General features: G+C 33.5%; 1 protein-coding gene across 1 annotated transcript in view; it reads left to right on the top strand.

Annotated features, from left to right (window-relative positions):
- The first annotated feature begins 10,265 nt into the window (after positions 1 to 10,265).
- Positions 10,266 to 19,159, top strand: part of LOC138713969 (ankyrin repeat domain-containing protein SOWAHA-like) — a 453,145-nt gene continuing 444,251 nt past the window's right edge. The window contains exon 1 of the mRNA XM_069846550.1: positions 10,266 to 10,398. Within this exon, the coding sequence (XP_069702651.1) occupies positions 10,272 to 10,398 (127 nt within the window). The 5' untranslated portion in view covers positions 10,266 to 10,271. The remainder of the gene's footprint in view (positions 10,399 to 19,159) is intronic.

Genomic DNA, 19,159 nt, shown 5'->3' with positions numbered 1-19,159 from the left:
ATATAGTCGACATAATAATATCAGAAGAGCAGACAGGTTTTAGGAAAGGGAGAAGCTGCATAGATAACGTTTTTACATTAAAGCAAATAATTGAGAAAAGAAGGGAATTCAACTTAGAAACTCATATCCTTTTCATAGATTATAAGAAGGCTTTTGACAAAGTGTCTAGACCAAAATTGTGGAATATATTAAATGAAAAGGGAATCCCATTACATTTGATAGAAGTAATTAAAGATATGTACGGAAAAACAAAAATAAAAATAAACCAAAGAGAACCTATAAGAATAACAGGAGGAGTTAGACAAGGTTGTCCATTATCAACCACTCTTTTTAATATATATCTAGACGACATGATAAGATCATGGAAACAAATAACAACAGGAGGAATTAATTTAGGAAATATGATAATAAAAACGTTAGCCTTTGCAGATGATCAGATTTTAATTGCAAAAACAGAGGACGAAATGCAGAGAATGCTATATAAATTAAACGAAATATCAAAAAAATACAACATGGAAATATCATCAGGAAAAACAAAGGCAATGGCTTTCAAGGGCTCTTATCCAGTTCGGACAAAGATAATTTTAGAAAATAAAGCAATAGAACAAGTCTCAAAATTCAATTTCCTAGGTTGCGAAATATCATACACAACAGAAACAGATATAAATAACAAGTTAAACAAGTTTAACTATATAACAGGGACACTAAAAAGAACCTTGAAAAATAAAGCCAGAAAAGACTCTCTAATGAAATTATATAAGACGATGGCAGTTCCTACAATTACTTATGGATCCGAAACATGGACAATGACGGCACAACATATAGCTAGAATACAAGCTGCTGAAATGAAATTCTTCAGGCCAATAGCAGGATATCAAAGAACAGACAAAAAACACAATACAGAAATAAGACATCAACTAAAAGTAGAGGAACTAAATACAACAATAGTGAAATATAGAACAAATTGGGAAAACCACCTAACAAGGATGACGAACAATAGAATACCAAAAGCAGCATACAATTACTCACCACGAGGAAAAAGGAACTTAGGAAGACCTAAGAAAAGATGGAGGCAGCAACAATTTGGAGCCGGAACAGGCTAATGAAAGGCCTAAACCGTGACGTAGAAGAAGAAGAAGAAGAAGAAGAAGAAGCTAAACATATTACAATAAAATTTGCTTTCTTTCCACAAATCCTACCAAAATAATGTATTCATCTTGAATATAACGTTCGCCATAAATGCAATACATTTGCGTCTAGTATAGATTGAATTTTGAATATTCAACGCTGATTTGTTGTAAACAACGATGTTTGGGGGCTGATTTTCGTTGGCTGTTCCTCTTGCATCCATGAAAACACTATCATAGTTTTTATGGTCACAGTTTTCGTGTGCATGTTTCTGTGTTTGTGTGGAATGGAATGGAATGGAATGGAATGGAATGGAATGGAATGGAATGGAATGGAATGGAATGGAATTTTCGGGAGGGGGCACTATGGCCCAGCACTGCGACCTTTTACTGTCTACAATTTTCGTAATCCTCAAGCTAGGCGCATTACCAAACTCACACCGGCTGACTACACTAAGGTTCGCTGCATACCCAGGTTTCGTGCCTAGGCCAGCCTCCTCCATGCGTCGCCAACTCGCGTTCGGGGAATGCTATGGAATGAGGACGAAATGGAGAAATGGTGACGGAATGATGTAGAATCCTAATATGGAAAGAGCCCCTAGAGCAGTGATGTCAAAGCAAGCGCATTTTTCTGAACTTGACGTCGTGCGCCGGCATCAAGCGCTAAGTATGGAAAGAGGAAGGGATGTGTATATGAATAAGCAGCCTGTTGGATTAAGAAAACAGTGGTGCACAAACTTCAAACGAAACGCGAAATTTTATGTCGTTATTTTTATATGGCTTCTTTCTGTTCGATATTATCTATATTGTCTGTAAAACAAAAGTACTAACACTGATTTCTTAAAATTGCACTTGTGTTTTAAATCTTAATAACATAATAGAGAGTTAAGAAGGAATATTCACTTAAATTCCATAGTAGTATAATATTATACAGTATTGAGTGGATGAATGGAGGGTAGCTGTGAATATATTGAATAAGCAGTCGCGGACAGCCGATGAGGGGTGGTCCTCCAGCTTGGGGGTTGGACGAAGGGCTAACAATCCATCACCGTAAAAAACAGCTTGTTACGAATCCTTCAAATAAGCCTCGGAATGTGACTGATTCTCTGGCACGACCACAGCAAAGGAATAAGGTTTTGAGATTTGGTACTTGGAATGTTACAAGTCTATATAGAACAGGAGGGGTAACATTAGTAGCAAAAGAACTAGCTAGATATAGCCTATAGTAGAATAGACTTTGTGGGAGTACAGGAGGTTAGGTTAGATGGGAATGGCATAACACAAATAGGAGATTATCTGTTGTATTATGGGGAAGGACACAGGGAGGAAATTAAACACAGAATAAATATGGGAAATGCGTGTTATTATTCGGTTGAGAAAATTTTATCATCCAGTCTGCTGTCAAAAAATTTGAAAGTTAGAATTTATAAAACAGTTATATTACCGGTTGTTCTTTATGGTTGTAAAACTTGGACTCTCACTTTGAGAGAGGAACATAGGTTAAGGGTGTTTGAGAATACGGTGCTTAGGAAAATATTTGGGGCTAAGAGGGATGAAGTTACAGGAGAATGGAGAAAGTTACACAACACAGAACTGCACGCATTTTATTCTTCACCTGACATAATTAGGAACATTAAATCCAGACGTTTGAGATGGCCAGGGCATGTAGCACGTATGGGCGAATCCAGAAATGCATATAGAGTGTTAGTTGGGAGGCCAGAGGGAAAAAGGCCTTTAGGGAGACCGAGACGTAGGTGGGAGGATAATATTAAAATGGATTTGAGGGAGATGGGATATGATGATAGAGAATGGATTAATCTTACTCAGGATAGGGACCAATGGCGGGCTTATGTGAGGGCGGCAATGAACCTCCGGGTTCCTTAAAAGCCAGTAAGTAAGTAAATTGAGTGGATGAAACACATCATTCATAAAGATAGTGATATCCCAAAAAAGAGACTGAGTATGACATGATAAGTTGGAATTGATATTGATGGTACCTTTAGCCTTATAAAAGTAATCAATAAACCAATCAAAACAATATTACAGTACAAAGCAAAGTTACCTAGGTGCTGTATATGGTTTAAGTGTAACTAATATTCCACAACAAAACTCTTATCGCATTATGCTTCTGAGGTGATATTTGTAAGCAATTTCATATCATCAGAATATTAAATTATTTTCTCGAAATGTGCTGAAGCTTATAGAACATATGGGCACGTATCTTTTGCTTATGATGTAATAGTAGTTGCTTTGTTAATTCATTTCCACACAAACAATTTCCATATGAATATTTTCAAAATGTTCAATACACTGTCTTCACTAATACGTATTTACGGTATATTAGATTTATGAAAACATTCTGTAAGGCTACTAAATAAATGGGCCTATATCTGAAAATTTCACTTTTCTATAAAAAAAAAAGTTGAGAAAATATTTCTTTTGAATAAAAAATCAAACTTGTGTAAAATGAGCATTAAAATTAAAACTTACATTCTTATAATGCACTTATACTTCTCAGACAAATCTAAAAATTAACATGGATACAGTTTTAATAAGTTCTCTTCCCTTTATCCATTGAATCAGTGCTGGCCATCCCTTTATATAGCTCGACCAAGCGGCATATACTACCTCTTTCGTCTGTCTCTTTCCTTTCCGCTGTAAAGCGCTCAGACTTTTCTGAGCTCTAAAGCGCGCGCTTGCCCCTATGGGCATCAATTGACGTGACTACCCTAGAGAAACTCCAACTGCGACCTTGTCCGTCAAAAGTGAAATGAAATGAAATATATGAATGAAAAATCCCAAGCCTGACCAGGACTCAAACCCGGACCGTCTGTGTGGCAGGCTGAAGGTCTGAACACTTAGCCACCGCAGAAGAACTATGTAGGCCTACCCGTCGGTCTTCTTGTGAACAGATCGTAGGTTGAAATAATGTAAAGTGAACGCGATGTATAAGACATTAGGCCTATAACTCCGACAATTCAAGCTTCGTCCTGTTGCTGGAATGTTTTCAAATGCCTTTTAGGCTTTGGCAGTGACCATTTTGTCTGTAGGCACGATTCAGACGAGATGGTCTGAACTTACGAGATCCAGTTTAAAAACTTTGTATCAAACGTCATTAATAACATTCATACTATATTTTTTATCTACAAGTCCTGTATTTTCTAATTCACATCGTCTAAACCTGTATAAAGTACGTAAATAGTCGCGACTGCAAGCTCCTCGACAAAGTCTTGCTTATAGGATGACGTAACGCGCATCAATACACGTTCAACATGTCAGTGAACAGCGAAATGCTGCAAACGTCACGTCGCTGGGAGATCGAATGCGTGACATTCAAAATGCCAACAGTACAATTCGAGGCTTCACGTGTTCGTGAGCTCCAAGAAGAATGAGAGGGAAATACTTTTGGTATTCCTTACTGGTGTAGCCTACCAGTTAAGCCATCTGAATCGTCCAATTCAAGGACATAATCGCATGCATAGGTAAAATACTGTTAGATGTTTTGTACGGCTGGCAAGTGTCTAGAAGGAAAATAACATAGAGATGGTACAAGATGTCTCAAATGTTTTCTTTTTTTTTAATTTGCTGAGAAAATATTTCCTTTTGATGTTGCCAACAATTTTTGACCGTCATTTGTTTGACAATACTATGCCATTTACAGAAAAAATGTTTGACCATCATTTGTTTAACATAGATCGATGGACTGGATCTCAACGGGAAATAGCTCAATTTGGATTCAGAAAAATGCATTCCTGTCCGCAACAATTACACAGGATTATTGACATAATTCTTGACACCTATGAAAAGAAACAAATCTTTTTAGGCCTTTTCCTTGATATAGAAAAGGCGTTCGATAAAGTGTGGCGTAATGGCCTCTTATTCAAACTAAGAAACCATCTTCCTGACACATACTACCGTTTAATTCAATCATTTCTTAGAAGACGAACTTATAAAGTAATAAAATTTACGAAAGTGTACGGTCTCAGATTAGATATATTTCTGCAAGTGTACCTCAAGGGAGCATTCTATTTAATTTACACTCATAATATACCAACTCCTAAATCAGATCCTCTAACTGTAGCTCAGTTCGCTGATGACATTGCTGTCCTTAGCAAAGGAGATACTGGTGAACAAGTGACAACCAATCTACAAAACTTTCTACAAGAAATTGAAATATGGAACAAAAAATGGAGGCCAGTCATGAACACAAATACGTCATCAACAGTAACATTCACTTACCTCAAAAAAGAAAAAGCACTTCCATTATACCTCAACTGTTCACCAGTACTGTAGCATGAAGAAGTACGATATCTTGGACTCATCCTAGACAGTCGCTTGACCTGGAATAAACATCTCACTTACACCCTCCAGAGATTAAGATACAGACTTCATCGATTGAAAGCAATACTTTCCAGCTCTTGTCTTTCCCTTTCCAACAAAAGGTTAATATATGTAATACTTCTCAAACCTATTTGGCTCTATGGACGTTCATTATGGGGATCGGCTTCTATAAGCCAAATCAAGCGTATTCAAACATTCCAAAATCGGGCACTAAGGATAATCACTGGAGCAACATGGTACATGAGAAATGAAACACTTCATTCAGATCTAGATCTAGCCAAAATAGAGACTGTACTTCATTCTTCCTACACACGGTTACATGCAACATTGTCAACACATTCTAACAGCTTAATCAACCAGATTCCTCGGAACTTGCCCCCTGCACGGACTGATCGTCGCCTCAAGAGGAAAAGACACACTGATTAGTTGATGCTTTGAGGAACGTTAATGGACGTCACCCTCTCCACAAGTCTCATATTGTTGAAATGTTAATTATTTAAGCACAATTGATAGTGCCAATGCACAAAAAATTGTCAAATAAATTTAAAAAAAAAAGTTTGTTTATAAAAATGGTAATAGTTCGGTCGCTGCACGAAGGGAATATGACGTTATTTTAATATCTGAAAAAATGGTCCTGTCCCATCGGAATATGCAATTAAGATATACATCGACTCTAGAAATGTCAGATGTCTTCAAAATTTTGGTAAATAATTGTTTTTGCTTCATCTGGACGCTCATTTCTTCTAGTTTTCAAAAATATATAACTTGTACTCATTATCTCAATAATTTCATGATTATTTGGACATTTATAATATAAGCGCAGTATACTTTCTATACCTTACGCCATCTTCAGTGTCTGTTTTTCCTATTTCACATTTTCCGACATTTATTATCCTTCCGACGGACAAAAAGTAGACTTCCAATTGGACAAAAGACTTCATTAAGGTACCAAATTAAAGCTTGAATATGTAGCTATGTTCTAAACTAAAATTATATTTTCAATTGATTATAATTATTTTATTCCATAAATATACAAATGTATGTATATAATGTAGCAAGAAGTGTTACTTGTGTACATTTCAGAATTGTTAGTCCGGCAACACCGCATTTAAACTGAGGTCAACAACGCAGATCAACATCGCTACTTTAAAGGTACCGCCACCGCAAATTACACAGAATTTAAACTATTTTCTTCCTCAATCAACTAGTCACGTTTGGTCGATGTCAATAAATTTAAGATGTAAGCCTACAGTAAGTTATGTAACCCGAATGCTCAAGGATTGTACTCTATGCAGTATATAAAAATGCAAAATTCATACGTGTAATGAAATAGAGAATAATTGACGGGCTCCCTGCAAAAATGAGGTAGCTCCACTTTTACAAAGTTGTGGAAAACTACAAAAAAACATTCTAAAAATTTCAAATTTTAACTGAGATTCTTTCCTTTTTCAGAGTATGCCTTAGGTACCTAAGAGTTTCATTTTATCACAAAATCATTTATTATAATCAGCAAATTGGGGGGGGGGGGTGGTAAATCATAAACAAATAATGAAGCTACTCCCTTTTTGCAATAAATTGGATATAATTAGCCACGTTTTGTACTGAACACAACATTACTATGTAAATATCATAAACTACAACACAAGACAAGCAGATATTTGTTTAGTCAACTGTCCGAAGGCAGATTTGACACTTACAAGTGATACCAAGAAGACGCCTCTTATGAGACAACTAGGTCAGGAGATAATGGGATAGGGTGGTCAGTTCTTTTCCCCCTCCATTTAATACATCGCCGACTAGCCACATATTACACCAGTCAGACTTCAGATGCATAAAAACAATTTAAAAAAAAAAAACTTAAAAACAGTGTACCTCCAAGCATACAACATTCAGCGCGCGTTTTTTACATGTGAAATATGGTTTCAAGTTTAGCGTTTCCGTGTGATCACAATATGGTGTCAAGTTTAGAGGTTTCAAGCACTTGACTCCTGTAAACTATGCCCGTGTGAATCAGGTATTATCGGCATTTCTGAATTGTTAATCAAACTATGTTATTTACACGCCATGGATTTATTCCAATTAATCGAAATTTGCAGCTTGATGCTTTACTTTTCGCTGATGATTTAGTTCTCATGGCATCAACTGAAGATGATTTACAATATTCAGTACACAATTTAAGTATGGTCAGTGAAAAATATAACACGGAAATTAATATTGAAAAATCGAAAATCATGTCATTTTGTGGGAAATTCCCTATACCAAGCAAAATCTGTTTGAATAATAAGATAATAGAAAGAGTAAATACCTTCACTTATCTTGGCTATACACTATCACCTTATGATGAAGTAGATATTGCTGAAAAAATATGTAAATATAATAAAACAATGGGGATCATTAATAAAATCATGAAACCTTCACTAGTACAAAGACACACAAGAATAGGCTTGTAAAAAACCTTAGCACAGCCAGTATTAAGCTATGGTAGCGAAGCGTGGACTGTGAAGAATAAAGATGTCAGTAGAATAACAGCAAGTGAGATGAGGCTTATGAGAGCAACAGCTGGATATACTCGCTGGGATCATAAAAAAATTGAGGACATAATGCAAGAACTTCAAATAGAACCCATTATGCAGTTCATCAGCAAATATCAACTTCAGTGGAAGGGTCATCTCGAACGAATGAATCGATGCAGAATTCCAAAAGCACTGTTTCATTACCATCCATATGGCAAAAGATCTCTAGGCCGTCCAAAGAAGAGATGGACTGAAAATTCTAGTTTGAGACCGTAACAGGCCACTTGGCCTAATACTTATTAGGAAGATGATGATGATGATGATGATGATGATGATGATGATGATGTTATGTACCCTAGAACACATTATTACACTGTAGTGTCCTGAACTGATCCTGGAAATAAAATGAATAGATTTGTAACTTAAACTATGAAGAACATACCTGGTTGATTAATTATTTTCCGCAATTTCATCCCACACGTTCCTTTTGAATATTACATTGCTATAATCCCTGATAGATTGTAAAATTCTTCACTCTTCACACTGTTGCACTAACACAATAAGCTTGGCGTCATACATTTTTATTATGCCTCCAATATTACCGCGATTGAGGAGTTATAATCGATATATTTGTCATGACCTTCCTTATTTCGATCTTGTACGGAAATCCGTGTAGAATTCTCTAGGCAGAATTCTGGACGGAATCCGGTCATACGAACAGAAGCGATACGGCCATATGAGCGATGCTCCATTTAAAATAGTGCAAAGAATAAAAATCCTAACGCACCGAAAGAATCCGTTTCCTTAAGTGTGCGCATGTCTGTATTGTTTACTCTCTTTCGAAGTCGATTTATTATTGATAGGATTTAAATACTTTATCATGCATTTTTCTCTATAGATCAGGCTGCGACTTAATGTGACATTTTCCCATACTTTTACCATAATCTAGCAACAATGTAACAACATTAAATCAGCTGAAATACATGAAACTGATAAAAACAGTTGTACCGGTATTGCAAATTGAATTAATTTAAATGCGCAGTCACATTAAGCCACGCAATATCATCAGCTGTCCTGGATTCCTAATGAGACAATATGGCAACCCTGGTCCTATATGTTTCATGCGATGGAGAAACACTCATTTCTCTTTGAAACATTTTTTTGCGTCTTCACACATACTACACATAATTCAGCAACAATATTACAATACCAATAAACATGCAGAGCTATTGCTTGGGAATAAAATAAACTTTCCACTTCCTTTAATTGGTTTATTTACGACGCTTTATTAACTTTGATGGTTATGTAGCGTCTAAGCAATAACAAAGGTGATAATGCCAGCGAAATGAGTCCATGGTCCAGCGTCGAAAGTTACCCAGCATTTTCTTTTAATTAGTTTAGTGGAAAACCCCAGAAAAGACCTCTACCAGGTAACTTGTCCCAAACATGATTTGAACCCAGGTCCGCTCATTTCATGGACTACTTTTAAGTAAAACAAAGGCTGCTAGAAGTATAAATTTATTTGTTTCGTTGTCAGGTTTCTAAAAACACAGATGTTAATAAAAAAAAAGCGACTGTTTTTACCATCCGCACACACAGAGAAAAGAATAAAAGAGAAATGAAGATACCGGGTTGGTCTTCTGTGGCATGAAGTCCGTAAGTACGGGATTTTTTATGCCCGATATGAAAACTCTCAAATACTGGTTATTGTGTACAATACGAGACACCATCCATCGCTGTGGAGTAACGGTTAGCATGCTCGACCGCGAAACGTGCGGACCCAGGTTCAAATCATGGTTGAGGGTTTTTCCCTTTTCCCTCAACTCATTAAGAGCAAATGCTGGGTTTCTGTACTGGATTCTAGACTCATTTCGCTGGCATTATTACCTTCATCTCATTCAGACGCAGTTGATAAAGAGTCGTAAAATAAATAATTAAAAATAATAAAAAGGATATGAGACACCTGGCAATCCTATTTCCATAGCAACTGCACTAGCCGTCAGTGGTTATTCAAGTTAAAATACTCGAATATACTTCATATTACAAGAAAGCCAGATCTTTATTATATTAAAAAACGCAAACTAAAATCATTGTAGTTTATTTTGCGCTGTTATATTATTGACTCAGCTACAAGGTTAATGTCTTGTTTCATCTGAGCCGTATGTTACGAACCAAAGCATTAAAGTTTGGTACAGGAGTCAGAGTACGATATTATCGGCCGAGCTATTGTTGTATAGATGCTGCGAATTTCGCACGTCAACTGTTCCCACATCCAGCTGTAGTTTTCAAGATGGCGGTGCCGAGTGAGTTATCAGTTGAAGCAATTCGTGATTTTATGCTTGAGAATGGTGGTAAAGTGACAAATCATGATCTTGTGAAACATTTCAAGCCTTTTCTTACAAATCCTGAAACAAGAGGTATTGGTTTTATTATTTTATATGTTATAGTTTTCAAATAATTGCGGTTTAAATGTTGTGTGGTTCACACCCATTTCTGATTAACATGACTGTGAAATGACACATCTTGTATCTTTAGGCGCGAAAATATTATATGTTTTAATATATATTTTATATGATATAATTATGATACATATAGTTTTCGAACATACAAATTTATGTGGTCTTTTTATATAAACATTTAGTGGTTGTGTATTAAAAACAGACGACGTGATCTATGTAATTTCTGTCAATTAATAATTTGGCAGAGTCTTAATTTATGAAAATAGAAGTTGCCATAATACATCCATGTGTTGTCATCAGATTCTCTTATCAGGAATCCAGGACAAGTGATGATACTGCTTATCTTTACGTGACTACACATTTTAATTAATTCAATTTGTAATTGAACTGAATTTATTCGTTTTATGTATTGCAACTAATTATATAGGGCCTAAACTTTTAATTTTGTCACGTTTTTTGCTAGATTATGAAGTTACCTTTGAATTATTGATGAAGTTTGAAAAATAATGTCATATTACAGCCTGATTAAAAAAAAAATGCATGATAGTGCTGAAATCAACGGGAATAAAGAATAAAAATACTGTATAATATCTAATATACTATGGAATTATCATTTTCATTTCATTACAACCCGACTGGATGCACCAGACGGCGTTGACAACGTTGAAGTGTTGAACATGTAGGATGGACAGGGCCTTGAAAAAGATGAATAAGAAATTTTAAAAATAATTTTACAGAAATGAACAAAGAATTATATTTTTCCAATCTCTGACATTCCGGGAAAAATATAGGCTTACTCAATCTAGGACACATGACACACCATTAAAATCCAGAACAATCTTAGGAAATCCAGGACGTCTGGCAAACCTGGGTGTATTACCTGAGATTTAGGTATAATATAATTTCGTGTGTTATTTTTTTTATTTAGGCCTATACAAATCTTTAGACATTTATTGGTGATTATAGTCTCAGTGATGGGCTATAAATAGTGATCCATGAAACTTAGAAATGTTATATCATTTTTGTGATTATCTTCGTAGGGACGAAGCAATTTTTAGCAATGAAAACAAGAATATGTGATGACCAGTATATTTTATGATACCAGACATTGAAACTATTTTCTTACGTGATTGATGATGACGTAGCCTATGTTGTTTGACATCATTAGTTATTCATTGTTTTACTACAAGATAGAAGTGATACGCCAATCATGATTATTTATAAAGTCTTCTCCATTGAAATAAGCTATTAAATAGGCCTACGTAGTCTGTATTGTATCTAGGTGTAACCTAATTTTCACTATTCCTGATTAATTTAAGGCCAGATATAAAATTGTGGAATTCTTTCTGAACTTCAGGTCTACAACATAAAATCCACGTGTATGTACAAGAACAGTAAATATGTAATTTATAGGCTAGGATTGAAGATAAAAATGAGAGGCTCATATTGGGGTAAATGAAAGATCTTGTTAGAGTAATAAATATAATTTTAAAAGTATTTATTTATAATCTTTCATGCAGTATGTAAACACTTTCTAACAAGTGATTGCAAAGTTATGTAGGTATAATTTATTTTAGAGAGACAAATCTGTAAGATTATTATTAGGACCAATAACTTAATTTTTTTCTAACTCTCAAATCTTTTCCTTCTAACTACTTTCAAATGTTGGATGCACTGCTATCATCTTTTCATCTTTTATCAAAAGTAGTTTGCAATCAATGTTTTTTCCATAATTTTTACTGAAATTGTTTTAACTTATTTAAATTTATAAACAAATGCCTAATTTATGTCACATTCATATTCATTGTAAGAACAAGGTACCTTTTAGTAAAAATTTAATCATTTTAATTTTATAAATATGTAAAGGTGAACTGTAAGTAATATCATTAATTTCAGGGGGTTATTATTTGAGATATTTGAAAAAAAAGTTAATTAACAATTTTCTCATTTTTGCTTCCTTTTCTAGATAAAAATTGTTTTATATAGGCTAAAATATTTCATAGCGTGTTTTGAGAAAGCCATTAATTTAATTCCCAATATACTCAGTCAGTTTAAGAATGTAGTGTATTATGATGATAGGCTATATGATTAAAAGAACTTTAATTTTGTCTTTTAAGTTAGATTTGAAGAAATTTAATCCGAATAATTGTAACATTTTAAAATTCCTTTGAAGAACGGAAAGCTACATTTGTTCAGATCAAATTTCTGTACAATAAGAAAACAAAACTAAAATTCTTTCAATATCGTAATCTATTATCATAATACACTGCTCTCTTAAATTTACTGAGCATATTGGGAATTAAATCAATGGCTTTCCCAAAACATGCTATGAAATGTTTCATGTAAAACAATTTTTATCTCCAAACGGAAGTAAAAACGAGGGAAATTGTATTTAACTTTTTTTGTTTGAAATATCTCAAAGAATAATCCCCTGAAATTAATGACATTACTTATGGTTCACAGAGATATATATATATATATATATATATATATATATATATATATATATATAAGTTAATATAATTTTCTACCTCATTTCAAGGATATAAAAAAGTGAGAGTTTTATTTTTTTTAAGGAAGATGTGAGGGCTATTTGTAATGATTAATGAAGTGACAATATTTAAAAATCACAATCAACTTGAAGTTTAACTTCATTTTTAATAATTGAAGTAATAAAACTGACATAAGGAAACTAGGCTAATTCTTTGTACGAATTTTCTAATTTAGCTGAATATGGCTGTTGTGGGTAGTAATGTGAAGAATTTTTTATATTGAATGAAATTGTTGAATAACTCACCACGGTAATTACGTTAGATTAGTTTCTATGCATAATTAAATAGGGGCGAAATTCTATAGATTTATTCTGCAAATAGGTAGGTCATATTGACTTACTTAAGAGATTAGGTACAGCTTGCAGCAGTAAAATTTTTGGAAATATTCAACATTTTTTTTTCCTCCATTACTGTATCTTATACAATAATGAAAACTGGTATGTGTAAAACACTGTTCTTCTGCTATATGAAACAAATATTTTTACGATTTAAAAAAAAAAAATATTTATATATATTTTTTTCAAAGTTCATAACGGTGGTAGTTCACTGTGCAGTGATGAAGCGTTTCCCTCATAACGCATAAACTTGTTAACTTTTTCATGTTCTCTCTCTTTGATTTTATTGCTGAAACTCATGTGTACAATATCATGCTCTTTCAAGTACATTCCTTGATAAATAATATTTTTTTTTATTTTGTGTTACAAGAAAATAGTGATATTTGACCATTTTTTAAATGAATTTATTTTTATCAGACAATCTATGGAAGGTAGATTTATTTTATTTTTTAATTAATTTATTTTTTTATTTTATTGGGTTATTTTACAACGCTGTATCAACATCTAGGTTATTTAGCGTCTGAATGAAATGAAGGTGATAATGCCGGTGAAATGAGTCCGAAAGTTACAGCATTTGCTCGTATTGGGTTGAGGGAAAACCCCAGAAAAAACCTCAACCAGGTAACTTGCCCCTACCGGGATTCGAACCCGGGCCACTTGGTTTCGCGGCCAGACGCTCTGACCATTACTCCACAGGTGTGGACTGGAAGGTAGAGAAGTGATCTTGCACCATATTGTAGATATGACATGCATAAATATACACACAAAATTTCATCACAGAATGTTGGATAATTTTAGAGTTATGTGAGAAACGCTTCATCACTGCTCAGTGAACTGAATTTTGCACACACACATACACACACACACACACACACACAAAAAGAAGTAGTTAAATAATATTTTAATATTTTTGTATCGTAAAAATATTTTTTTCATATAGCAGAAGGGCAGTGTTTTACACATACTAATTTTTATTATTGTACAAGATACGGTAATGGAGGAAAAAAAGTTGAATATTTCCAAAATTTTACTGCTGTAAGCTGTACATAACCCCTTAACCAATATATTGCCCTTTTGAAACTCTAAAAATTGAGTTAATTTTTTGTGTTATTTTTTATCACATCTAATCCCATGTATAAATGTAATCTGCCAGATATATATATATATATATATATATATATATATATACATACACATACACATACGCACACACACACACACACACACACACATGAAGATTGATAAATGCATTTTTACGAGGCATCTATATTTGTGTGTGTATATTTTTGAAGAAAGTTAGAATTCTTTTTTTTTTTTTTTCAGTTTCATTTCTCTAAGCTGAATATGTGTTCTTACTTAAATATATATTTTTTTGTACCTAGCATACAATGGTCATTGTAATACTATTCAGTTACCACTTACTTTAATGAAAAATCATTTACTCTTTGTCTCAAATAGTAACCTTTGTTGCTACAAATTTAGCAGTTTTAGATTTGATATTTAGCAGTAAGGACTTTATCCCCACTGAGCAAATGTATGTCCATTAAATAAAATGGGCCAAAGAACTTAACTTTAGAATTCTTATAGTAACCGTGCTATAAGCAAAAAAGTAAATGTATCCTTGACTTAGTTTTCATAAACCACTAATTTGTTAACCTGCTTATCTGAAGCAAGTCTGTTTTAACAGGGACATTACCATATTTAAAATTGTTTTATCGCAACTGCAGCAAATTTGAGCCATTACCAACAACTAGAAAACATAAGCAGATATGCTGTTGTGTGGACACACTCGATATTATGTCATTTAGACTGATAAGAATGTAAACAGTTTGTATTCCTCTGGTGTTTGTTTACACCACAGTAGAAATGTCTTGCTTATTGTTTGTTATACAGCTATAAGCATTGGTTTTCCTCTTTAGAGACCTAAGTTTAGATCTTAGAAAGTGAAAATTTAATTTTATTAAAATCTGGTTCTTTTAATATCTCGATTTATCCTATCACATTAAAAATTTTTCGCAATTATTCAAAATTACCTCCATCAATAGCACAGAAAATAAAATAAAATGATTATTTAATGATATATTTACTTGTATTAAACTAGTCCATGTCAGTCTAACATATAATGAAACTTCCTGTACCGTTACAACATGAAGCCAGAGATTTCTACACATCTGAGCCTCTAAGACGATCAGTCAGTCAGATGCATAGAAACTCCATGCAGTTAATCCCGGAAATGTATTGACATTGTATTTAGTCTCAAAAAAATGAACCACATTGATGTTTCTGTATGTCTGTTTTATATCTCACTCCGGTTGCTTGGCAACTAGGCCTATTGCTTTGAAACCAAACCATAATCCTTGAGGCCTGGTTAATGTCTCCTTCCTTGAGTATTGAATCATTCTTGATTAAGTAAACAATAAATGTCTGATTTTGGTGTTGTTAAAATTGTTTTTTCGTGTGCTTTATGATATTATTGTACATTATTGAAGTTTTTTGGCTTCGTATTTGTTTTTATTTCATTTTCATCTTTTCTATTACGTTACTGGTATTTGTTTTTTCTTAATCTATTTCATTTTTCTATTGTTTTTGTTCTAATTTGTTGAATTTTGTATATTTTATACAGTTTTAATCTTATTTTGCCCTTTAATTTTGTGTGTAACATAGATAGTATATTTTTTTCTTCTGCATTTATGATTCTCTTTCTATTTTTTTTTAATTTATTAATTTTTTTCTTGTTTTTCAGCTTCATTTTCTCTTCTTTTTATATTTCTTTATTTCATTATTTTTTTTTGTCCTTAAGTTCTGGTTTCGTTTTATTTTTATTTTTCTAGTTTTCATGTGCTAATGTTATGTTACCAGTATTTTAAATTTGTCTCGTTTATTTTGTTTTTTTATATATAAACTTTAATTATATGTAATTTTATTTATATTGTTTATTTTTTTCTGTTCCGTTTTGTTTTATGTTTCTGTGTTTTAATTTTATGTATATTTTTAACTTATTTTTTTGTTTTGTTGACTGGTAAATTTTATATTATTTTATTTTCGTCTTGTTTCTGTCATTTTATTTTTCTTCTACTTTTTTAGGCTATATTTTTGGTATTGTTTTATTTATTGCATTTTTTTTTAGTTTTTGTAGTTTCATTTTCATTTTAGTTTGTTTCATGTTATAATTTTAATTTTAATCTTTTTTATTTTCATAGATTCACATTTATATTTTTGTGTGATCTATAAATTACACTGAAATTTCTTTCTCTACTTTGGGTATGAAGTATTAGAAGAATGTTGACCATTGAAATAGGTCTATACAGAAGTAACTTCCACCAGAAACTGATAAAATGTCAATCTGTATGCATTATATAATGATGGGGGGGGGGGGAGCCATGGAATAACAAGTATAGTATATGCACATCTAACATCTTTTGTAATATTTTCTGAGGCTAACTTTGTATTATTTGATGGACAAATGTCAAGCATCATTGTTCGATTTACGTTAGGTTAGGTTATAGAATTTGGTAATTTGCTAGGAGACGTCGTTGCATATAGACCACTTTTACACTAAACCTAAAATTTGTTTTTGCAAGATATACTAAAACCCTAAACTAACCTAACCGTCCACACCTGTGGAGTAACGGTCAGGGCGTCTGGCTGCGAAACCAGGTGGCCCGGGTTCGAATCGGGGCAAGTTACTTGGTTGAGGTTTTTTCCGGGGTTTTCCCTCAACCCAATACGAGCAAATGCTGGGTAACTTTCGGTGCTGGACCCCGGACTCATTTCACCGGCATTATCACCTTCATATCATTCAGACGCTAAATAACCTAGATGTTGATACAGCGTCGTAAAATAACCCAATAATAAATAATAAACTAACCTAACCTATTCCTTAATCTGTGACAGGTTACGTTCGGTTAGGTTAGTGTTTTAGTATATGTTGTATACACTAAGGTTAGGTTTAGTGTAAAAGTGGTATATATGCAACGACGTCTCCTAGCAAATTACCTAGAATTTTTTTGTTGTGTTGTAATTTAATTTAGATAAATAATTATATTCACATAACAATTATTCTGTTGCTTATAATATGTTCTTAAATTTATTAACCTTCTGAAAGTAGTAAGGTTCAAGGTAGCATTGAATATTAAGTTGGGGTACACCACTATCCTACATAATATATTGTTCGCTACACGGAGGTTTGTAACATGATTAGTTTTGATGAAGATTTAGCTAAGTGATAGGTCGCGGTGTGTAGGAAATACAAGCCCAACACAAGAATCTAAACCTAAGCTTTCTAACCATTTGTGAAAATTTCATTGCCACATATGCTCAATACGGTATTCGAAGACTTTATGGCGGCCTTGCCATTCCCTGCAGTACCACCTTCACTCCCTGTGTCATTCAAAATTTACCTCCATGGACAAAACAAGACAGATCAAGAACATTGTAATGTTACTTACTAGTAAGCGATATATGCAATGGAGGATGAAAGGAACTGGCCATTCTAACCCATTATCTACTGGCTTAGTTGCCTAATTGGTATTACGTATGAAGTTCAAACCTCTCTTCAGACAGTCAAGTAACAACTCACAATTAAAAATGTGTAGTCAGGCATCGCGATATTATTGTGGAACAGATGAAGATCGATTACTGCAATTCGATTCACTCAGTGATGCCAATTGAGGAAAACGAAATAGTGATTGTGTAACGATACAAATTGCATGTTGTGCGCATTTTTTATCTCTGTTAACAGTACATTATTGTAACCGCAAATCATGTATTTTTTTTACCTTGGAATACATATTGATGAAATTAAAAATGTATTTATGTTTAAAAAATATTTATTTTTAACGTCAACAGAGAAATTAATTAAATTAACAATGATTAAAAACACAATTATTAAAATAACTTTAATTCAATTATTGAAGGAAGGAGCTGCATTTTCTTTGGACACAATAGATGTTTGGGAAATTGATGATGTAGAATCAAAATTAATGAATTTGTTTATCATTTCCGAATGTTGATCTACATTAATCTTTAGGTATGATTTACGGACAAATGTATGGCCGTGTCCCGTCAATTTTGTTAAGTTCTTGTTCTTCAGTTTGCGTGTCCGGTAAAAGTTCGTATTTTCGTTCACCACAAAATTCGTTAAACTGATTCCACACACCGTCTCTATTTTTCATTGTATTTTTTGGCTTCGAACTTTGGATAAGGAGATCAATTTCTACATTTGACGTATCACCAAAATGTTTTGAACTGGCCTCCATTTTTATGTTATGATTGTTAAGCGATTAATCGATTCTTGCTGAGTGATTTACGGAGAAATAGATTTAGCGACTCTGAGAAAACAAATACACATCGCGGTGATAAAATGAAAACGATAAAAAATAAACTATAAAATTCCAGCGGTATACAGCTGTCATTGGTTGAAATTCAAAAGTTGTTCTCATGTCATTGGTATATAGTAGGCCTACCCTGTAAAGCGAACTTTCGACGCGGAAAATATGTGCAACAACACTCTGTGACGTCATCTATTGTAACTTAAACTGTCGCCAGCGCTCTGCCTACAAGACAAAGTCACAGTCTAGTATATAGTCACGAAGCTTGAGTTGTGAGGATGCTAGGAACAATTGACTGCGCCGGTACTATTTCTCATTTTCTGCAATGAGGCGATATTAGCGATCCTAGTGGTTAGCAACTACTTATGTATGTATACTGTGACCAAGTGGGAAGTTCGTCTTGCCGGATAATACAAAGTAGGATGTCGTCACATACGTGAAATAATCAACAGTAATCTCACTAGACGTTTTGATTTATCTAGAGAAAATCAAAACTCGAGTG

The sequence above is a fragment of the Periplaneta americana genome, chromosome 14 (genome assembly GCF_040183065.1).
Source record: "Periplaneta americana isolate PAMFEO1 chromosome 14, P.americana_PAMFEO1_priV1, whole genome shotgun sequence".
NCBI classification, from domain to species: Eukaryota; Metazoa; Arthropoda; class Insecta; order Blattodea; family Blattidae; genus Periplaneta; species Periplaneta americana.
The sequence above is the reverse complement of the archived record's forward strand: the minus strand, read 5'-3'. Positions and strand labels throughout refer to the sequence as shown.